Here is a 23,480-nt window from a genome sequence, read left to right on the forward strand (position 1 = left end):
GGTGTGTTCTTAGGCCAGGAGTTCACCTACCATGCCTCAGTTTCCTCATTAGTAAAACGAAGGATTATAGCAGTACCAATCTCCTAGGGTTGCCTGGAGGAGTCAGTGAAGGCTTAGCACACAGGAGATGCTCAGTGAATGCTGTCATTAGTACTCTGGGCAAAGCCATTCCCCCACCTCTGGACCTTGATTTCTCTCTCCGGATAACAGGGGTTAGACACCCATGTGAAGCTTAGTTGCCTAGTATTTCTTGTTTCTAATTCCTTCCTCTTCCCATTGTAACCCTTGGTCCAGGGATTTTGGCTGCTTCTAACCAGTTACCAATAGCTGGATTGCCTCCATCTTCCCTTCCTGCTCTTCTAACCATTCCAACGCATCTGAAAGAAATCTCTATTAAATTTCTTTCTGTTTGAAATAGCTTGTGAGGGATCTGACTTTGACCCAGGTCCTACTGGGACATAGCGAACCCCCATTTAGGTCTGAAAGGCCATACCTGCAACTTCTTGAGCTGGCTGTTGACACTGGCCAGGTCCCCACCAGGATCCACATCTTGGAGCTGGCTTTCCATGTGAAGGAGCTTCTTGTCCAGTTCAGCAAAGCTCTGCACCAGCTGGTCAGCCTTGCTGGCCTCAAAGAGCTGCCGGGCCTTGGCCTGGGTGGTGCTCTCCAGTTCTGCCCAACACTGCCGGATCTCACCTAACTTCTTCCTTACTGAGGCGGCCAGCTCGGGTTTCTCTTGCATCAGTTGCTGGCCCTCCTATCCCAGGTGAGTAGGTAGCAAGAGATGAAGGGGAGGGATGAGTGGTGGGAAGGGGTAGAGAAATATGAGGGAAACAGTGCATAGGGAGAAACATAGGGAGTGAGACACAGATGTGGAGAGTGGATGCAAAGGTGGGTCAAGAGATGGGAGTAATGAAGTCATGGGGAGACAAAGAGAGGGAAAGAAACAGACAGACAGAGAGGGAGATACAGACAAAGGCATGGGGGAAACAGAGACATGGGAAAAGAAACAAAGAGATTCAGAGACATTGGAAAGAGATAAGGAGAGAGACAGTTAGATAGTGAAAGACACACACATACATTCAGAAACATGGGGAGAAGGCCAGGAGAAACAAAAAAGTAATAGAGAAAGAGACAGAGAGAGAATGAACTTTCACTAAATCAGGGTCAAGAAGGGTGGCTTTGCCACACCCCACCATTTAAGAGCTTGAAGCTGGCCTGGGTAGCTCCCACTTGATTCAGGAGGAAAGTTTCCAGGGATGCAAGTCTAGGGGTTCAGTCAGAGTACAGGCAGTTCAGAGTAAAAAACTGCCAAGAGAGAAGTTCAGCTTGCTGACCTCTAGATTATAAATTAGCAATAACAGTATCATAGTAATTACTGACCATACGTGCCTGACTTTGTGTTAAGCACTTTATATGCCTAAGAGTCCAGGAAAGTATCTATATTTATTATTTCCTTAATTTACACAACAGCTTGAAGAGGTTTAAGGCACAGGGGCCATTACAACCCAGGGATGTAGGGACCTAAAGTTCACCTTAACCCTGGCCTTCCCAGAGCCACCCCTACTTGTCTCCACGACCTTCCATCTTAGATGTTCCCAGTGGTATGGAAGAAAGCCTGGTGGAGAAAGGTAAAGGTAGGGGGGAAAGAGTTAACAGTCAAGAGGGTATATGGGCACCATTCAGAAGAAAATGTTGGCCATTTTAGAGATGGAAAACTGAGGATCAAAGAACTAGGGGCAGACCTAGAAATGATGTGACCCACTTCAGGGCTATGAGACCAGCTGAATGGTAATGAAGGGAGTGCACGCTGAGGTCTGGGCTTCCTGGGGGCCTTCTGCATCCTCACCCTCTCAATTTTCTCCAGCCACTCCTTATTCTGAGCCAGCTCGGCCATGAACGCCTGGTGCCGGAGCCATCTCTTGTGCAGCTTGTGGCTGTCTTCTCGAGTGCCATCCCGAGCCATCAGCATCTTCTCATGGATCCAGCCATCCAGCTGTGCAGAATGGGGAGGGGCTCAGTCACAGCTCCCCATTCCCCACATCCCCTCCACAAGGCCCCAATTTCAGGGTTTGGGCTACTGGTTTTGTGGGAGAGGAGGAAGAAATGGAAAAGTCTTTTCAAGTGAGGTATTTATTAGGGTGAAGGGGCAGTTAAAGCTCTTTCCAGGAGGTGAAGGAGGGAGGGAGGGGTCCCCCAAACAACCAGTCCCTTAAATCCTCTGTCCTAAAGGCAGTCTTCTGTACTTCCCACAAGCCCCCAAGGCAGAGCGTCTGGGACAATCAGTTTCTTCCCAGCCAGGGACAAATCAATCCCCAAAGCAAGTCCTCCAACCTAATTTAGCTGTAGGATAAGCACTAGACTACTAACCACAAGGTCTGCCGTTCAGATCCATCAGCGCTTCCTCGGAAACCCTATCTATACAGGGTTGCTATGAGTCAGAATCAACTTGATGGAACTTAACAACAAATTCAGTCCTAGTGCCAAGTACCACTGAGACCACCCGATTCCAATTCAGTCGTAACCATCTAACCCTAACCTTAACCTTAATAAAGACCAATTCAAAATGCTCCAACCCCATACCCCAGGGCATCAAATGAGGCCACCATATCTACCCGTGGCCTCCAAAGTAATCAGATCAATCCCCCAAACAGATCGCCCAACTAGCGATAAATCTAGCTCCCTCCAAACCCGTCTCTCATTCTGGAGTAAACCCAGATTGACTCCCCAAAATATGAACCTCCATGGCTCCCCAAACTTTGCTCTGTTTTTATCAGGAAGGCTAAAACAAGTCATAGATGGTGATCAGACTATCTGAGGTGCTCTTACAAATATCCATGATTAGGGCCCAAACTTAACCAAAACCAATGCTCAAAACACAAGCAACAAAACTGCTTTCTGGCTCCCCAAACTAGCCTATCCCAAAATCTAGCCCAGACTCCCTAACACTGACCTCTCAAGTTGCTCTCCTCCAAAATAAAAACCTAAAACTACTTCTAGTCTTTGTAGCCACCAACAAAACCAGTGCCCTAAAATGCAAGCACCGACAGTGGGCCCCTCTCAGTCTCTCAGACAGGACCAATCACAAGGCTGCTCTCTGAGCATCCCAACCCCTACTCCAATGAGACTTGTCCACTCCCAAACCAACCAGAAGCACCTCACTTATGACCAAACCTAGCACCTAGGACAATTTGCTCCTCCCCCTCTAGTCACAAGGTCCTCCTCCTCCCTCCAGCAAAAAAAAAAGGCAACTCCAGCCTGCGAGGCGGTCCCGGGAGGCATATGCAGTCAAAACCAAGGACAAACCCCGAGCCAGCCAAACTCAGCCTCGAGTCCCCAGAGAGTGAGCTCATATCCCCTCACATACACTATTAGAGCCAAGGCACAGGCTGAAGTCCCCAACTCAAGCCATAGGTCTCCCCCACGCAGTGAATAGTTCGCCAATGACAACCACAACCAGAGCCTCCAAATGAAGGCAAAACCCTCCAAAGGAGATCATACCCCATATTCACAGTAAAAACGAAATACAAGTCACTGCCGTCGAGTGTATTCCAACTCACAGCGACCCTACAGGAAAAATACCCCTGCAAGGGTGACTGCCTCCTTCACTGAAGGTCCAGCCCAACAACCAAGAAAGAGCTCCCAAAAGTCAGAGCCCCCAAACCCAGAGCAAATCCAGGGCCCTCACCACCCAAGGCAGAGTCCCCCCCGCAAAAAAAAAGTGGTTCATCCAAAGCTGTAACAGATCCCACAGTAATCAAAAAAGAAATCCAAACGTTGAGTCTCCCAACTACAGGGACGATCTCAGTTCCTTATCACCCAGAGAAGATCCCCCTAGAAAAGTCGAAACCCCCTGGATTCCAAAGCAATTCCAGACTCCCCCAGGAGTAGACTTGGAAGTTCCCTCCCCCGAGGCCCGGCCTCTCAAGTCGCGCCAGCACCGCGGACAGCTCCCGGACTCCCGGCCCTTTCCCCTAGGGCGGGGGTCCCGGCTCCTGCCAGGCCCGCCCCGCGTCGCCCGCGCCCCTCCCTCTCGCGGCCCCAGCGGGTGAGCACGCGCCCGAGCCCCTTCCCCCGCCCTCCATGGCGGGGGCGCGCGCCAGCCCCCTTCCCTGGGCGCCCTGGAGACCTGAAGCGGCGGCGGCGATGGCGGGGCGTCCCTGCAGCTGGCGGGCGGGCGATCGCCCTTCCACTGCGACGGCGGCGGCGGCGGCGGCGGCGGCGGCGGCGACGGCAGAAGCTCCTGCAGACGCGCACCCGCGCCCAGTCCCCCGCCTCCGCGCCGCGGTAGCGCGCCCGCCCGCGCGCGCCCCCTGTCTGCCTCCATGCCCGCCTCTTTGCGGGCCCCTATTTGGAGGTGGGGAAAGAATCGCCACCCTTTCGAAAGCAGAGCTTCTACGCCATCTCAGATGACTCTTCCTTGGTCCAGAACTCCAGAACAATCTCACGGGTAGACAGAGGGTCTCCTGGATAATCTCTAATGGATGAGGGGCCTGGGTTCCAGGCTACCTCAGCTGTGTGAAGATGAGGAATGTAGATGGGGGATGGACTCCTGTCCATCTCCAATAGAGAGGGGCTTGGATCCCCAGCCACCCCAGCTATGTAGAGGTGAAGGATATGTAAATCACCTCTTACAAGACTCCTGTCCCAAACAGTCTCCCATGGTCTACCTCATTTATGTGAGAATAGGAGGGAGAGGTGGGAGTTCTCTATGGAGAAGACCAAACCATCTTTAACTGGGGGTGGGGGGGTGCAGGAGCCAATTCCTGAAGCATCTTTGGTTGTAGGAAACAGGTACTAGATCATCACAGGGGGGATGGATGGGGAGGGAGGAATCCCACGTCATATAGATAGAGGAGCTTGGGGCAGGGACCAACTTGGGGTTAGAAATCTGTTTACTGCACCATCTACTGGGGCTCCCTTTTTTGTGGTCAAAGTGCAAAACAGTTTCCGATGGAATGCAGAAGAAGAAGAGGGCAGCCTGTCTCCTGAGTCGTACCTAATGGGGACCAGCTCTGATTTGTATGATCATTTAGATACCTACACATCTTTAAAGGGGCAAACTCTCGGCTCAGGAGCCTCTCTGACCGAAAGAGCGCTCAGGGTCGTTGGGCCATCCCCGCCTTCCCTCCCTATGCAGGGATCATCTCAAATCTCCAGAGAGAAAGGTGAGATCTGCGCGCGTCCCCGCGGGACCCGTAGATGTGGACGCGCGCCGTTGCCGGGGGCACCAGAGGCCCCTCCTTCCTCGGCGCCCGCGTGGGTGGGGAGGAAACTGCAGAACATGCGCACTGAACTAGGATTTCATGCACGTAAATATCGCTCCGCGACCCACTTAGACGGGGCGCCCCCGCCCCCACCTCCACCGTGCATCTGATTGGGAGTTCTTCCCTCCCTCGGAAAGGGGGTGTCACTGCCCCCAACACAGCTGAAGTCCTACCTCGTGGCAGTCTCGGAGGAAGTGCTGCAGCTCCAGTTGGTCATGTAACTTTTGCATCCATTGCTGAGCTCGTAGCTGGTTTTCTTGGCTCCTGGGGATGGGGGAGAGGGGGCTGGGCAGAGGCTTGCGGCAGGGAGCGCTTGTTGGAGGGCTGTGAGGGCATAGAGTTGTGCAGGGTAGGAGGGCTTGGAACACACGTGAAAGAGGAAGGGTAGAGATCAAGATAAGGGTGTGGAAGAGAGACAGGCTGAGTGGGGCAGAACCTGGGACAGAGGCATAGGCCAAAGAGCGCCCTGAAGAGAAAAATACACATCTGGAGAGAGATACAGAGACTTTTTAAAGAGACAGATATCTGGGGAAAGACATAAGAGGGAGAGAAGAGAGAAACGGAGTAGGGGCAGCAACAGAAAGAGACAGGTGGAGAGACACGAAGCAGCAAAGAAAGGGTGGTGGTGGGCAGAGGAAGAGAACATTCAGGGACAGCCCAGAGGACAGACGGAGAAGTGGGCAAGACCTAGACCATAAAAGACAGCTAGACAGACAGGGGAGTGTCACAGAATTGTAAAGATGGAAGCGGCCAGGATGTAGGCAGAGATGGGATTGGAGTCTCAGCAGAGATTGGGTGGGTGCTTGGGTGGGCAGGGAGTTATACCATTGGCTAGAGTGAACTAACCAAGTTGGACCCAAGCCTTACCCTCACTCCACCCCCAGCCAGCCAGGATCAAAGTCCCAGGCAGCCTGCCCTCCTGCTAAAGTGGGTAAAATGCCCAACAGACCTAGTGGAGGGGGCTAGGGGCATTCCACTTTGATCCACAGGTGTGCCTCTTCTGTCCCTATCCCCGGGAGACAGACAAGAGGGAGCTAAAGACTCTCTTCCCAAGTTCCCCAACTCCCTAAGAAGTCTTAAGACTGTCCAGGTCCAACACACCCTTGCCCCTACTTGTTCAAACTCTTCTGTTCAATTATGCTGACTGCTGTATTCTTGAACTCTCCACTCCCACCTCAGGGCCTTAGCACTAGCTGTTCCTTCTGCCTCAAATGCTCTTTCTCTTGGAGAGCTACTCAGCAGCCACCTTCTTTAACCTTCAGATCTTTTCTCATTATTCCATGCACTCAACACTTCAGACTTTCTTTGCTGTCTCAGTTTTCTCCTTAGGACTTACCACTAACTTACTCTTGTTTTACTTATTCAGTTTGTCTGTCTACTACAGTGATGTCGTTCCATTAAGGGTAGACACGTCTTTTTTGTTCACTGCTATATCCCCAATGCTTAGAAAAAGGATCTGGCCCATAGTAGATGCTCAGTACATATTTGTTGCATGAATGAATCGATGAATCAATGAATGCAAGAGAGACATTGAGGCCCAGAGCAAGAGAAATGAATGAAACAAATGTGTCTGAAAAGAGACATAAACGGGTGGGGATGGGGGGAATGGCAGAAGTAGTTTCGAGAGAGACAGGGTAAAGAACTGCAGATAGAGGGAGAAAAAAACATACAGAGACAGAGAAAGCATCAAACACAGAAACAGAGAAAGAGAGGGATGGAGGCAAAGAGGCCGAGTGTGAAAGTGACAGAAGAAAACAGACTGAGAACTGGAGACAAGCAGGAGAAACACTGGCTCCCTCCTGCCCCACCGCAGTCAGCAGCCTTGACAAGTCAGGGAAATGCTTCTGAAATTGATATCAGTCCCTGGAGGCCCTGACCAGACAAACTGTTAAGCATCAGTCCTAAGGATGAGGAAAATTCCTCTAGTATCCACCAACAACACAAACCCACTACCACTGAGTCAATTCTGACTTACAGCGACCCCATATAGGGTTTTTGAGACTACATCTTTATGGGAGCAGACAGCGTCATCTTTCTCCCTTGGAGCAGCTGGTGGGTTTGAACCACTATTTTATTTTATTTTTTTCTTTTTCTTGGTAACAATCCAATGTGCTTAATTCACAGTACCACAAGGGCTCCTCCCAGTCTTCACAGAGGATTCAAATCATGGCCTTGCCACTTCCTGGCCTAGATCCTAGAAGAGCCAATTCCCTGTCTGAGCCTCCATGCAAAATGAAGATAAGCCCAGCACCGTGCACACAGAGCTGGACCAGGTTCCTAGCCAGGCGAGGCAAAGAGAGGTGAAGTGATTCCCCACAGATCTCACAGGTGGAGGGGTGGAAATGGGACTAGAATTTGGGCCTGTCTGGCCCTGGGGCCTGAGCACTGAATTTTGGCATGTTTCTGCTCCCCTCTTGGTGTGGAATGGGAGCCATGGTGACCAGTAGGTTAAATATTGGGCTCCCAACAGAAAGGTTAGTGGTTTGAACCAAACAGCCCCTTGGCAGGAAGTTGTCTGCTTCCTTAAAAGTTAACAGCCTTGGGGACACTGGCTACCCAAAATGGGGGACTACAAAGGCAAGAAGTGACTGGTTTACAAGCTTTCAAGAGGGAGCCTAGATCCAGAGGGCGCGGAGGAAGGTAGAATCTCCACTGAGTAGTATCCAATATGTCTGGGCGGGGCTGATGAAAGGAGATGGGGATAGGTCTCTTGGTACAACAGTGAATAATTGTTATCAGGACTGACAGTGAGGGTTGGAAATGTATAGGTAGACATTTTGTAGCAAGAGGGGAGTGATTGACTTTGCAGTCTAAGAGTGGAGGTCCCTGGGACCATCAAGGGAGAAGAGCAGAGTGCACAACCCTACTCAGAAACAGTGATGCCAGAGACAGAGGCAGAGACGATGATGTGGAGAGATGGAGCAGCTGGGGACTCTAGACCCAGAGAGGGAGAGGGGCTGTGTGCTGACGACTGGGGGGCAGGCTTGCAGTGTATACCCTTTGGTTGGTTGATGATGCATGGAAGGGATTGTAACCATTGGCAATGAAATGATATAAAGGATGATTGTAAAGCTAATGTTCTCCCATGTAAACTATCACATAACTCACAATAAAACATTAAAAAAAAAATTATGATGACTCATCAAAGGCATTGACAAATACTTTTATTACTCCAACTGGGTGAAAAATGAGTCCTGGTGTGGTGCTGTAGGATAAGCACTAGACTGCTAACTTCAAGGTTGACAGTTCAAGCCCACCAAACCACTCCTTGGAAACCCTATACAAGATCACTGTGAGTCAGAATTGACTCAATGGCACTTAACAACAACAATGGTGGTGGTGGTGGTTATGTGTCGTGAAGTCAGTTCTGACTCATAGTGTCCCTGTACAGGGTTTACGAGGCTGTAAATCTTTACGGAAGCAGAAAGCCTCATCTTTCTACAGTTGGTAGTTTCGAACTGGTGACCTTGTGGTTCGCAGCTCTATTCGTAACCACTATGCTACCTACCAGAGGTCCTAACAACAATAGACAAGTAAATTGAGTCTCTGGGTAGCATAAATGGTTATGTGCACAACTGCTATTAGAAAGATCGGAAGTCCTAAAGTTCTAATCCACCCAGAGGTACCTTGGAAGACAAGTGTGGTGATCTGGTTTTGAAAGATCACAGTCTTGAAAACCCGACAGAGCAAACAGTTCTACTCTGCATATGGGGTCACCATGCGTCAGAATGAACTTGACAGCAACAAATGACAAGTAAGTAACGGGGACCTGAATGGGGAATTGGGATCAGTAAGTAACTGGGACCTGGGCTGGGAATAGGGATCAGGTCTATTGCAATGCCTGATGTGTCTTCACCTCACCTAGCATAGCTTTGGGGCAGACAACCCCACTGGGATCCCAGAGTCCCCTGAATACTGCCATCCCAGCCTTGATCATCTGAGCTGACCTTGTCAGACAAAGTATGAGTTCTGTGAGGAGGGCAGACATCATATTCTGTCTTGGTCACCATTGTATCCCCAGCATCATCCCACATAGGGCACAGAGCATAGGCTCCGTACATGTTGAATTGACTGAAGAAGAGATGAGTAATCAGTAAAACACAAGGAGCATTTCATTAGTGACTGTGAAAAGGAATGGGATTGTGAATCATGGAAAGAATAATCCTCGGGGCTCCTCCTCCTCCTCTGAGCATACTTCAGGAGCTCAAGAAACATGGGACAAAGGAAGATGAAGTCCAGGCTTGTTCAAGACCCTAATTCCCATAAACGTTTCCTTTAGAAACCTTCAGCCTTGACCCAGATGAATTTAGGAGAAAAGGACACTTGAGAGCAAGCACAGATTACCCATGAAGCATGAGGGCATCAATAAAACAGGGGCACCAGTTGTCCAAAGCTAAGACCCATAGATGCTGAGCAGACAGGCACAAGGAAAAGCAAGTGTCTCAGTGGAAGAGAACTGGGAGGGCACTCAATGAAACAGATACCAGCTCTAGTGCGGAAGAATGCGCTGGCTGGAAATGAAGTTGACGCAAAGTCACAAGGGTGCCCACGTGAATGGTTGTTGAAGCTTTGAGACCCACACCACTCCAGCTCCTTTGTTAACATCCGTCTCATATGGTCTCCTGTGTAATTGAAACTCATTACCTTAGTGGGTCTCTTGGGAGTATACTTATTTCTTTCTAATAAACAAGAGGTGGGGGTGGGTTGTTCAGTAGACTTCTTGCTACATGCACCCAATAGGCAGCTGGATCCACCCAGAGCCAGTTCTGGGCAAGGATGGATTATATCAACAGATAACAGGTCTCTGATAGGGTCACCAGAGTTGGAATCAACCTGACAGCGTTGGGGTGGAGGGATCCATTTTGAAGGAACCCTCCTGGTGCAGTGGGTTAAGCGTTGGTCTGCTAACCGGAAGATCTGTGATTCAAACCCACCAGCTACTCCAAGGAAGAAAGATTAATCTGCTCCCATAAAGATTTACAGTCTCAGACACCGTAGGGAGCAGGTCTACTCAGTCCCATATCAAGTTGCGATGAGTCAGAATTAACTGGATGGCAAGGTTGGGTTTTAGGTGAATCCGTCATGGACAGCAAAGTGTGTGTGCGTAAGAAGAGGAGGCAGTGTTTTGGATCCTCCCATGCTTCAGGTCCTGCCTGAGCCCCCCCAGGCAGGAGGGCATTCTAGGGCTGAGGCTGGAGTGGCCAGGAGACTGAACAATGGAAGGAGCCTATGGGGCCCTCTTCCAGTCTGGAACTTTCCAGAAGGAGTCAGAGAGGAGGGAGCTGGATCACTGAGGAGGAGCAAGAAAAACTGGCAGGGACAGAGAGAAAGAGACCCTAGTAAACCAGCTCCATGAGGGACAATGCTTCTGGAATAGTGCCAGGCATATGGCAAGACTCAGTACGTATTTGTGCTGGATTCTGGCTGCATGTACAAACAAGCCCCAGGGCAGTGGGAGAAACAGGTGGTCACAAAAGGAGAGACCCAGAAGGCACAAGGGAAGCATGAAAGACTAACAGAGACACACACACAAATACACGCCAGGTCACACACTCTGGGTGCTTTCTGCAGGGACTGGAGCCGAACCTGTGCCTGGCCTTTAGAGGTGGGTTTTCAGGAAGGGGCCAGAGCAGGGACATCCAAGGGCAACAAGCAGCTGGTCCTTCCCAGGTAAGGGCTTATCTGAACGTTGCAACAACCCACCAGTTATCCACGCTCGGGGCCTGGCGTGGGAGAGGAACTTTTCATCGTACATCTCTACCTTTTGAATTTGCAACTGAGTTTCCTGTCACAAGAGCCCTGGTGCCACAGTGGGTTAAGCATTGGGCTGCTAACCGCAGGGTCGGTGGTTCAAACCCACCAACCCACTCTCTGAGAGAAATGTAAAGCAGAATGCTTCCGTATTTACAGTCTTGGAAATCCTCTAGGGCAGTTCTACTGTGTCCAGGGGGGTTGCTATGTTCAGTGCTGATGAGTCCGTCCCGATTCACAGCGAACCTGTATAGGGATGGTTTCCGAGGAGCCAGTAGGAATCAATTCAGTGGCAATGGGTTTTGGTACCCTTTCACAAAGAAAATTAATTAAATCTAAAACAATAGAATTGAGTAGAAATCAGGGGCAAGACAAGCTGACTAGGTGATAGAAGGTGCCAACGGCCTCTCGAGCCCCGCCCGCTCCCCTCCTGCCCCGCTCCCAGTCCAGCGCCCCAGGGTCTGGGGGTGCCTACTTCTCCAGCAGCTGCACCACGGCCTCCTGGGCCTGCTCTCCGTAGACGTTGCCTTGTCTCAGCAGGCCCTCGGCCGCCTGCACCGCCACATGTATCTTTTGCTGGTTTAGCTCCATTGTGGTCAGAAAATCCCGGTGCCTTTTCAACGCCTCTTCTACTGACTCCATGGTGCCTGGGAGCTCGGGACCCGACAGTGCCATCTCCTGGGAAGGGGTGGTGGTGCACAGGTCGGTCCCTTTCCATTCCAGGAGCCTAGGAGAGGCTGCCAGTCTGACTTGTCACCACTCTCTGCCCCCATTGGCATTCCAACATGCCAGACACCAACCCACTCAGGGCCTTTGCCCAGGCTGGTCTCTTTGCCTGGCGGTCCACCCCCATGGCTGGATCTTTCAGTTTCTTCAGGTCTCTGCTCAAATGTCACCTCTTCAGAGACCTTTCCTGACCATCCTGCCAAAAATAAAATCAACCCGCATCCCACCATATCCCCTTACCCTGCTTCATTATTCTTCATATTGCTGACACAATATTAGATATACACTTGTCCTGTATTGTCTCATTCTCCCTTCCCCTTTAACACACCATTAGCATGGCAGCCACATGAGGGTGTATTTTGTGTCTGATTCTTGGTGTGTACCCAGCCTCAGAAGAGTACACAGCACAAAGAAAGTCACTTAGTAAATATCTGGTTAACTTGATGAAAGACTGAAAGGTGCTGTGTGACCTTAGGGAAGTTCTTTCCCTCTCTGGGTTTGGTTTTCTCACTGGTAAAATGGGTGAGTCAGACAGAGCCTCTCAAGGGCCTGTAAATATCACTACAACTCTGATATTTAGTAACACGATTCTATAGGGGTTTCCCCACCTGCCCCCACATCCCAAACATAATTCTCCAACAGGATCAACTTCCTTGGATGATCTCCAAACTCAAGTACATACTCTTGAGCAATCTGAAAATAGGGTCCTCTAACTTGTCCAAATTCTTATACTTGGATTCCATTTCCAAACAATCTCCAAACAGGATCACTTGTTCCCAGATAACCATAAACACATTTACTCCAACAAACAAGACCAATTGCAAACATAGCCTAGTGCAACAACTTTGTTCACAATCACTCACTGACTAATAATCCCTCTTTCTGTGCAAGCCACCTGTATTAGTCTCTGTTGTTGTTATGTGCCGTGGAGTCAGTTCCGACTCATAGCGACCTTGTACAGGGTTTCCGAGGCTATAAATCTTTACAGGAGCAGAAAGCCTCCTCTTTCTCCCACGGAACAGCTGGTAGTTTCGAACTGCTGACCTTGTGGTTCGCAGCCCGATTTGTAACCACTACGCTACCAGAGCTCTGTTACCCACCCCAAAATCTTCTTTAAATCCTATTATCATGAATTAGGAGTCCTGGTTGTGGCGCTGTGGGTTAATGCGCTGGATTGCAAAGTCATTTGAACCGCAAAATCGGCGGTTCAGGCTCACCAGCCGTTCCTCGGGAACTACACAGTTTTGCTATGAGTCGCAACTGACTTGATGACTCTTAAAAACAACAACAATCATGAATTTGGAAATGGAATCCAAGTATGATGCCGACCTGGACAAATCAGTAGGGGGCGCTAATAAATCTTAAACGTCATTACTCACTCAGGATAGTCCAAAGACTTTAAGGGGAGCTTCAAATATTTTGTGGGGAAAAAAGTCCATTTTAACTCCATTTTTCCACGAACTTTTTCAAGACCCCTCGCATTTTTCAAGCCCTCAGCTAAGGCACCAGCCCACCCATCATAATCCTCAAAACTATTTTTTACATAATTATACGTTCACTCAGGATGATCCACAATTCAATTACCCATACCACGTCACTTCTCAATTCCCATTCCACTCAGAGAAACCACAAACCCAGTATTCCAGCAAACTTCCCAACCTACCCACTGACACAATTCTCCTCCCGCGCCCTGCACCTCCAACCTCGCTAGCAACCCTGAACCGGTACCTGATTGCGAAGCACAGCGAGTGCTTGACGCAGATCGCGCAGGAAAAGCTGATAGACGTGCGCCTGGACCAGCGCCTCCCTACGTGCTTCCCACAGGCCCAGCAACTTCTGCCAGCCAAGCTCCAAGTGTGGTAGCCACTCGTCGAGCGCCAGGCCCGGACCCAGCTCGGCGCCGTCCGCGGCCAGCAGCGCCTCGCTGGCCGCCACAATTTGCGCATAGTCCTCCTCACGCTGGTCCACCTCCTCCTTGAGCGCAGCGTGGCGCGCCAGCAGCGCATCCGCCTCTTCCAGGCTGCCAGGCAGGGGCCCTTCGCTGCCTCCCGCCGACTCTTGGGCGCGCACCAGCCAGTCCAAGAAAGCATCCAGGTCGTGCAGGAAACGCTGCAGGCGCCCGGCCGCCGCCACTGCCTCTCCGCAGGCCTGAGCAGCGCTAGCCAGCGCTCCCCACTCGGTGCCCAGCTCTTCGGCGCCCTGGCGCAATCGCGCCCCCTGTGCAGGAAAGCGCGCGGCCAGCAGGGCCGCCTCCTCCAGGAGAGCCGCCTGGCGTGGCTCCAGAGCTTGCAAAGCCGCTTCTAAACCGCTGAGGCGCCACTGTAGGGCGCCGCTGGCGCGGGGCGCACTGTCCACCGCTCGTCGCTTCTCGCGCACCTGGGAGCGCACCTCAGCCACCTCCAGTACGTGGTTCTCTACCAGCAGCACCGCGCTCACTTCCTCTTTTCGCTGTCCCACCAGTTCCACGATGCGGTTCCACCTACCGAAAAGAATGATGCAGGCTTGAGATAGGCAGGGGTGCTTCTTGAGCATGAAGGGCAGGGAGACCCAGGGTCTAATCCAAGCCCTGGCCACCTAGGCACTGTTTGGCCTTGGGAAGTCATTTGATCTCACTGAACCCTAGTAAATGGTCCATGCGCTCAGAACAGCAGTTCTTAAAGAGTAATCCCAACAAAGTCCAAATTATTTTCACAATAATATTAAGAGACATCATTGGCTTTTTCACTCATTCAACTTTGGAAATTCCCCAAAGGTATCATAACAGACGATGAGAATCCAGCTGCCTTCTCTAGTCTGGCATTAAGGAGATTTGTAAAAATACAAAACAATGCCATTCTTCTCATCAGCTTTTGTTTTTGGAAAACAGTCAGGTCATTTTTCATTAAAATTATTAAACTATGTTGTAATAAGTTTATCGGTGTTATTTTTAAACGATTTAAAAAATTTTAAAGATTTTTATTTTTGATAGAATAAATGTTGATGAATATAATGACAAAAACAAAAGCTCTTTGAGGTCTTCATTAGTTTCTGAGAGTGTAGAAAGTTTCAGAACTGCTGGCTTATCACATCACATAATAGGTTGGGCACCTGCTATGATCTGAAGGGAGCCCTTGTGTGGTGCTGTAGGATAGGCACTGTATTGCTAACAGCAAGGTCTGCGGTTCAAACCTACCAGCCGCTCCTCCAAAAGTCTATGGTGGTGGTGGTGGTGGTGGTGGTGGTGGTGGTTATGTGCCGTGGATTCAGTTTCGACTCATAGCAACCCCTGCATAGGGTTTCCAAGGCTGTAAATCTTAACAGGAGCAGAACACCTCATCTTTGTCCCACGGAACAGCTGGTAGTTTTGAACTGCTGACCATGAGGTTAGCAGCCCAACTCGTAACCACTATACTACCAGAGCTCCTTCCGAAAGCCTATACAGGGTCACCATATGCAGGGTTTCATTCTGCTGTGCATAGGGTCACTATCGGTACCAACTTGATGGCATCTAACAAGAACAGACTCCACGACACTTAACAACAACTTAGAACTGAGGAGAGAGTGGTGCAAAAACAAACCTTATTCGTTTCAAATTAAATTAATGGGAAAACAAAATAAAACACAATTACGTCTTTAAAAAAATCTTGGGCAGTGATTGTCATGTAATCTTTTACTGCTCTTCCATGGGCATTAATTATGTATCCAAGTAAAAGGAAGTCCTTGATAACATAAAAAAAACAAAAACAAAAACAAAAACCCACAATTACGTGTTGCTACGGGGGAATGCCATGGGGGAATGAGAATTCTTCTTAGAGTCCCAGTTCCCATTCTTAGTCAGTGTGTGGTCACGGTTATCAGCACAGACTGGGAACCAAACTGTTGTTGTTATGTGCTGTCAAGCCTAGTCAGTTTCGGAGTGGGTTGGTGATTCTGAACTGCCAACCTTGCAGTTACCAATTCAGCGCTTATCCTAAAGTGCCTGTTTGGGGTCTGTGGGAGCTAAGGTTTTGTTTCAACTTAACTGGGCCAGAATTCTCAGTTGTTCTGCAGTTGAGATATAGCTACTACCCCCATGACGAAATCTAAAATACTGTGATCAATTCTATGATTAGGTCAGCTATGAGCAGCCAATCAATTGAAAAGAAGTTCTGTTTCCAATATGCTAGATACTCAGGCAAAGTGTGCTCTCTGCTGCATCCAGCTCTGACATCTGGTTCATCCTCTGACCTCTGGTTCTTTGGACTTGAGGCAGATGCAAGCCAGATGTCTGCTGTATTATCTGCCAAGAGTTGTCGGTAGCCTATCTTCTGACCTGCCGGACCTGCCTGCCTGCCTGCTGTCTGACCTGCTGATTTTGGTTCATCAGGCCTGCAGCTACGTGAGTCAGAAGCCTGACATCTTAACTCACAGACTTGGCGCTATCACCTCTAACACTGTGTGAGCCATTTCCTTGATATGTTGTTGTTGCTGTTAAGGGCCATTGAGTCGGTTTCGATATATATTGACCCTGGATAGGGTTTCCAAGGAGTGGCTGGTGGGTTTGAACCACCAACCTTTAGGTTAGCAGTCCAGTGCTTATCCTGCAGCACCACACCAGGGCTCCATTTCCTTGATATGTGGTGGTCATGTGCTGTGGAGTCGGTTCCGACTCATAGCGTCCCTGTATGGGGTTTCCAAGACTGTGAATTTTTACAGGAGCAGAAAGTCTCATCTTTCTCCTGTGGAATTGCTGGTGGTTTCGAACTGCTGACCTTGAGATTAGCAGTCCAACTTGTAACCACTATGCTGCCAGAGTTCCTTTCCTTGATATAAGCCTATCTATAAATATATAGGCTTTATTTTATATCAGAGTCTTCGTCTCTCTGAGCTCCAGTTCCCTCCTTTATAATATGAGGTCATCCCTATCCCATTGGATCACTTAGAAGAATCGAATGAATGTATGTAATCAAAAGCCCAAACCCTTAATTCAGACAAAGCTGAACTCAGACTAACTGGGTAGTCTTGGATATGGATTTCACCTCTCTAGATCTGTGTCTTCATCTATGATGCCTACTCATACTGCTGGAATAGTTGGCAGTGTTCCAGGGGTGAGGGTATTAATCTGTTTCTATTAGTGACATACTGCATTGGGCAAATATATAGCAAAAGACCTCTTTAAAGTGTTCAAGAGCAAAGGTGTCACTTTGAGGACTGAGGTATGCCTGACCCAACCCATGGTGTTTTCAGTTGCCTCATCTGCACGTAAAAGTTGGACCATGAATAGACAAGACCATACAAGAATCAATGCATTTGGAGAAAAATATTAAAAGTACTACGAACTGCCACAACAAACAAATCTGTCCTGGAAGAAGTCCAACCAGAATGTTCCTTAGAAGTGAGGAGGGTAAGACTTTGTCATTCTCTGGACATGTTGTCAGGAGGGACCAGTTCCTGGAGAATGATGTCATGCTTGGAAAAGTGGAAGGTTATCCAAAAAGAAGAAGACCCCCAATGAGAGAGATTGACACAGTGGCAGCAACTATGGGCTCAAACATAACAACAACTGTGAGGATGTCACATGACCAGGCACAGCGCTTCCTTCTGTTATGCATAGGATCCATCGCTGTGAGTTGGAACTGGCTCAATGACACCTAACAGCATTCTTAATGAGTTTTGAGTTCTAGAGACTGTACTGTGGGAATTGAAATACTAGGAGATAAAACCAAGGTATAGAAAGTACTTGGAAAAATTCCTGGTGGATAGTAAATACTCAATAATTTCTGAACAAATAAAAGCCTGTTATGTGTATAACACTGTATAGGGTTTCCAAAGGAGCAGCTGGTGAACTTGAACCTCAAGCCTCCTGAAAAATACCGTATCTGCACATCACCACCAGCCCTGGGTATTACCATTTTTCAAGATTTTGCTGATTTACTAGTTGGCTCTTATCATCTCAGGAGTTTGAGATTGCACACCTTCGATTTCCACAAATGAGTGGATGAGGGCAGAAATGACAGGAAGCACTGTTGTCAGATACCAGAAAGAACTTCCTGCTCCAAGCACCACCTACCTGCTATTGAGGTGATCCTGGCAGGAACGCACCTCATCTGAGCTGGGGTGGCCTCCTTCCACCAGCTTCTGGACTGTGTGGTTCACATCTAAGACACGTCCCATCAGACTATTCATCTCTTGGTCCAGGCTCTCAAACCTGTGGAAGGAAGATGGAGATGCTTAGTGACCTAGACCCTTGGGATCTGACCACTTCTTGGTTTCTAAGAAATGGCATGCTGGCTCCTTGGCTGGCTCTTCCTACCTCCTAAATGTTAATTTCCTTAGGGCTCTTTCCTGGACTCACTGGGATTTCCTTCACCCACTTCCTGGGGTGTTTCACCCATTCCATGGGCTCAGTCTTCATCCCTGCACCGTGGTCTTCACATCTCATTCTCCAGCCTCAGTCTTGCTCATTTTGAACCTGTCTCCAACTCCAACCTGTCCCGCTGTTTACCTCCTCTGAGTCCCTCACACCCATCATTTGTTCTCCCTCTGGATCATATCAGGGACAGCTCTACCATCCCTCAAGCCAGAACCGTGGCCTCATCCTAGACACACCCACCTGAACATGTCAGTTCCCAGGATCTGCTCACTTGGCCTTCTGAATAGCTCTCCCATTTGCCCACAACTCTGCCCTGATCCAGCCATGTCTCCCACCTGGGTCCCCACTCAGTTACCTCTCTGGGCTCCCTCCAACCCACACTTATTCAAGACTGTGGCTTGAGTAAGTGTGAGTACAGTAAGGCAGGACTAGACCTGTGTTTCCAGAAATGCCCAACAGGAGACCTAGAATTTAGCATACTCAATAAGTAGCCAGTGAATGAATGGTTAATGAATATAGAAAGAAAAATGAAGATGGAGAAAGACATTGTCTATCTGCTGTAAGATAAGCACTGGAATGCTAACCATAAGGTTGACAGTTCAAACCCATCAGCCGCTCCATCAGAGAAAGATGAGACTTTCTGCTTCCATAAAGTTTTACAGCCTCGGAAACCCTATATAATATTGGGCTTTCTGGGTGGCAATGTATTTTTTCGTTTCTTCTAATCCATTAATTTAACTCCTTACTAAATCGGCCAATCTTCTTATCTAGGAGTTCCTCATACCCAGATTCAACCAAATATAGATTTTAAATATTTGAGAGAGAGAGAGAGAAAAGAAATTTAGTCATCAAAGCAATCCCTCAAAGGCTAAGAGAAAGTGTAAAGTACTATTTGTATAACATTTACATTGTATTTGGTAGTTCAAGCAATCTAGAGATAATTGGAGTCCTGCTGTGGCATTGTAGGATAAGCACTGAACTGCTAGCCACAAGATCAGTAGTTCAAACCCACCAGCCACTCCTTGGAAATCCTATGTCACTATGAGTCACAAGTGACCTGATGGCACTTAACAACAACAATAGATATGAGTTACTGGAAGATGTGTATAGGTTATACGTAAATACTACGCCATTTTATACAATGGACTTTAGCTTCCTACGTACGATGTTGGTATCCACAGGGATCCTCAAACCAATTCCCTGTGGTTACCCAGGGACAACTGTGTACCATCCTGAGGTGGTAAAGTAGGGTAATGGGAGAGAAAGTGACAGAGTTGGAGCTATTTTATTCGCTAGGGAAGTGTGACTCATAGGAGCCATTTATTAATTCAACAAATATTTAGTATTAAAACAAATTTGCTTGGGGGCATTGGGAGGCTCAGAGGAAGGCATGTGTGTGTGTGATTCCCATGAAGGAGCTCAGGTCATGAAATGCTACTCCTAAACACTGTGTTAAGTGCTGTGTTGTTGTGTGCTGACAAGTCTGTTCCCACCCATACCAACAGAGCAACTGGTGGATTTGAACTGCCAACCTTGCAGTTACCAGTCTAGTGCTAATCCTGCAATGCTCCTTAAGTGCGTTGCACTTGTTAATGTATTTATTATTTACCACAAATCTGTTAAGTAGGGACTAATATATCCTTATTTTACAGACAGGCAAACTGCGGTTAAGAGAGGTTAGGCAAACGGCCAGTTGAGTATCACAAAGTTGGTACGGGTTGAAGCTGGGATTGGAACCTCTGATTTCAGGTGAGGAACATGAAACGGTTGAATCAACGATGGTGAGACTGGGTGCGTAAGGAAGGGGACCCGGGACACCGGGAGTCTCTCCCCGTCACACAAAAGCTCGAGCTCACCGATGTTGCACCACTTCGACATCGTCGAGCGAATCGGGCACACGCATGGCGAGCAGCCATTGTTCCTTCTCGCCGATCCAGAGCTCGCACGCGTGCACCTCGCCGAACATGCGGTAGACAGCGAGCGCATCGCGCAACCACTGGCGCCGCAGCGCCGCCACTTCGGTCACCTCGGCGAACAACTGCTCAGCCTCCACCACGCGCACCTGCAGAGCCACTACCAGAGGCCCCGCACCACTGGCGCCCCCGAGTGTTGCCAGCTGGCGCCGCAGACTGCCCACAGGCCCGCGATGCGCCTCCACCTCCCCGGTGAGCGCGCGGTGTTGGCGCGCCAGGCGGCGGCTGGACGCTTCGTCGTGGCCAAAGTCACCGGCGACCGCCAAACGATAGGCGTCGCGAAGCCAGTCTAGAAGCCCGTCGAGGTCAGCGCCAAACTGGTGCAGTGCCCGTGCCTCTTGCAGCCGCCGCTCCCGCCTCGCCGCCGCTTCTTCCAGCCTCTGCCATCGCCGCCGCGCGCTCGCCGCGCGCTCCGCCAGGCCCGCTAGCTGCACCGTCTCGGCGCCCGGGCCCACGGAGCCGCCAGCCGCAACCAGCTCCTCGCCGCAACGCAGCGCTTGCTGCAGCAGCGTCCGCCGCCCGCCCAGCTCGCCCTGTAAGATCTTATGCTGAGCTAGCAGGCGCGCTGTGCTCGGTAGGTCGTGCGCGCAGCCCGCCGCGCTTGCCGCGCCCGTTGTACCGCCGCCCGTCGCGGCCTCCAGGAGGCGCTCTTTATCGCGTGCCCAACTCTCGGCCTCCTCTAGCTCCTGGAGCAGTGCCCACAAGCTTCGGGACGCCTCCAGTTCCGCACGCCGCCGTGCAGCCTGCTCTTGCAGCTCCGCCAGACAGCCGTGAACGTGGTTCACTCGGTTGCAGATGACCTGAGGGTCGCAGGGCTGGTAGCCTAGGCCAAAAGAAGGGGCAGATCTGGAGTTGGGCCTGGGCCAAGGGAGCCTAAGAAAGTATGGCGCTGGCTACCTGCTTAGCCTTTGGCCCGACTTCATCAGGTTCAAGAGTCTCCTCCTCTAGGCAGCCTTCCCTGACTGCCCAAGGCTGGACAGGCACGTGTGGACGCTCTTCGCCCTCTCTGTTTTCCCTTTCCCAGTCTGGATCCTCTGCTTAAGCCTTCCCTACTCCGCCTGGACCTCTCTACATGTGCCTGTCCCCTTCATCCCGACCCTGACCCCTGGCCTCTGCCTGTGTCTCCCTTCCTTAAATTCCCATAGTTGAATCACTTTGGGTGGTCACTGCGTGGTCTGTCTTCCCCACTGGAGTGGAAGCCCCATGAGGACAGGGCCTGGGACTGTCTCCATCATCCTGTGTCCCCACCATTGCCCAACACTGGATGGAGCCCAGAACAACAGCCAAATAAATTATTGATTGGATTGGATGAAAGTGAGATTAAGCGCTCAGAATCTATAGGGTAAATTAGTGTAAATGGTGCTTTCATCAGCCCAAATAAAACTGCTCCTCCACTCTTCAACACTGTTTCTGGCTTCCCTCTGTCATCTTCTGTTACCTTCTCTAGGAATCCCTGTGGTGTCCTGAACTTGTTTTTTCTCTTCAACAATTCCACCTTCCTTCCTGATCTCTAGTTTGTGACTAGAGGGCTGTGAAATTAATTAAAAGGATGGAAGCAGCGGGTGTTTAACAAAACAAAGAATACTGAAAGTCCCATGAACAAATCTGTCTTGGAAGAATTACACCAGAATGCCCCTTAGAAGCCACAACGGTGAGATTTCCTCTCAGATATTTTGGACATATTATCAGGAGGGACCAGTTCCTGGAAAAGGACATCATGCTTGGTGAAGGAGAGGTCAGTGAAGAGGAGCAAGACCCCCAATGAGATGAATGGACACAGTGGTTTGAACAATAGGCTCAAACACAACAGTTGTGAGGATACACAACAGTGTAGTATCAGGCAATGCTTCTGCTGTGCATAGGGTCACTATGAGTTTGAGCCATTTCAACAGAGCTTAACAACAAAGGTAATACAGAAACGGCTACAAGCATACATTGACAGAGAACAGCTTCAAGCCGGATTCAGAAGAGGCCATGGAATAAGGGATATCATTGCTGATGTCCGATGAAACTTGGCTGAAGGCAGAGACTATCAGAAGGATGTTTACCTGTGCTTTATTAACTACGCAAAGGTTTTCGATTGCATGGATCATGACAAGCTATGGACAACATTGTGAAGTATGAGTATTCCGGAACACTTGATTGTGCTCATGAAAAATCTGTACTTGGACCAAGAGGCAGTTGTTCGAACAGAACATGGGAACATTGAATGGTTTAAAATTAAGAAAGATGTGCGACAGGGTTATGCTTATACAACCTGTATACTGAGCAAATAATCCGAGAAGCTGGGTTCTATGAAGAAAAACATGGCATCAGGATTGGAGGAAGGCTCATTAACAACCTGCGATATGCAGATGATACAACCTTGCTTGCTGAAAGTGAAGAGGACTTAAAATATTTATTGATGAAGATCAAAGAGCACAGCCTTCTGTATGGATTGCATCTCAATGTAAATAAAACAAAAATCCTCACCACTGGACCAATAAACAACATTCTTATCAATGGAGAAAAGATTGAAGTTGTCAAGGACTTCATTCTTCTTGGATCAACTATCAACACTCAGGGAAGCAGCAGTCAAGAAATCAAATGACGTATTGTATTAGGCAAATCTGCTGCACAAGAGTTTTTAAAGTGTTGAAGAGCAAAGATGTCAGCTTGAGGACTAAGGTATGCCTGACCCAAGTCATGGTGTTTTCAATAACTTCATGTGCATGCGAAAGCTGGACAGTAAATAAGGAAGACTATAGAAGAATTGATGCTTTTGAGTTATGGTGTTGGAGAATATTGAAAGTGCCATGGGCTGCCAAAAGAACCAACAGATCTGTGTTGGAAAAAGTGCAGCCAGAGTGCTCCTTGGAGGCCAGGATGGCCAAACTTCATGTCTCATACTTCAGACATATTGTCAGGAGGGACCAGTTGCTGGTGAAGGATATCATTTAGTAAGGTGGAGGGTCAGAGTAAAAGACGAAGACCCCCAGCGAGATGGATTGGCCAAGTGGCAGCATCAATGGACTCAAGTGTGGCAACAGTAGTGAGGTTGGCCCAGGTTCAGGCAGTGTTTCGTTCTGCTGTGCATAAGGTTGCTATGAGTCAATACCAACTCGATGGCACCTAACAACAACAATAACCACAAAGCCTTTGGGCAGAGGATTGTCCTACTTATACCGTGATTTTGGACTTGTAGCCCTCAAAACTGTGAGGCAACACCATTCTGGTTTGAGCCACCTGGTTTGTGGTACTTTGTTATGAAAGCCTTAGGACATGAAATGGGGATCCTGTTACAGTCAGTGTTCATTTTGCCTATGAGCATCCATGCCCTGTGCTTTTGATAAGGGCACCCCAATTTACTTTGGAGACTGACCCTTCTTTTTCTCAGTCCATAACTTTGAGAGAGGGCTGACCCCACTCTTGGCCTGGAGTGGGCACGTCACA

The 23,480-nt window shown here is 49.3% G+C and overlaps 1 protein-coding gene across 2 annotated transcripts in view; it reads right to left on the reverse strand.

Moving 5' to 3' along the window:
- The window catches only part of SPTBN4 (spectrin, beta, non-erythrocytic 4), a 141,338-nt gene that overhangs the window by 47,967 nt on the left and 69,891 nt on the right, over positions 1–23,480 (reverse strand). The window contains exons 13-19 of one of the 2 annotated variants that reach the window (XM_006871413.1): positions 19,932–20,871; positions 17,773–17,910; positions 13,473–14,223; positions 11,494–11,696; positions 5,441–5,531; positions 1,850–1,996; positions 494–757 (exon numbers count right to left, since the gene is read on the reverse strand). In XM_006871413.1, the coding sequence (XP_006871475.1) occupies positions 494–757; positions 1,850–1,996; positions 5,441–5,531; positions 11,494–11,696; positions 13,473–14,223; positions 17,773–17,910; positions 19,932–20,871 (2,534 nt within the window). Of the gene's footprint in view, positions 1–493; positions 758–1,849; positions 1,997–4,129; positions 4,224–5,440; positions 5,532–11,493; positions 11,697–13,472; positions 14,224–17,772; positions 17,911–19,931; positions 20,872–23,480 lie in introns of those variants that run through there. The other variant, XM_006871414.1, reaches the window with a different exon arrangement.

Source organism: Chrysochloris asiatica, unplaced genomic scaffold (genome assembly GCF_000296735.1).
Source record: "Chrysochloris asiatica unplaced genomic scaffold, ChrAsi1.0 scaffold00168, whole genome shotgun sequence".
Taxonomy (NCBI): Eukaryota; Metazoa; Chordata; class Mammalia; order Afrosoricida; family Chrysochloridae; genus Chrysochloris; species Chrysochloris asiatica.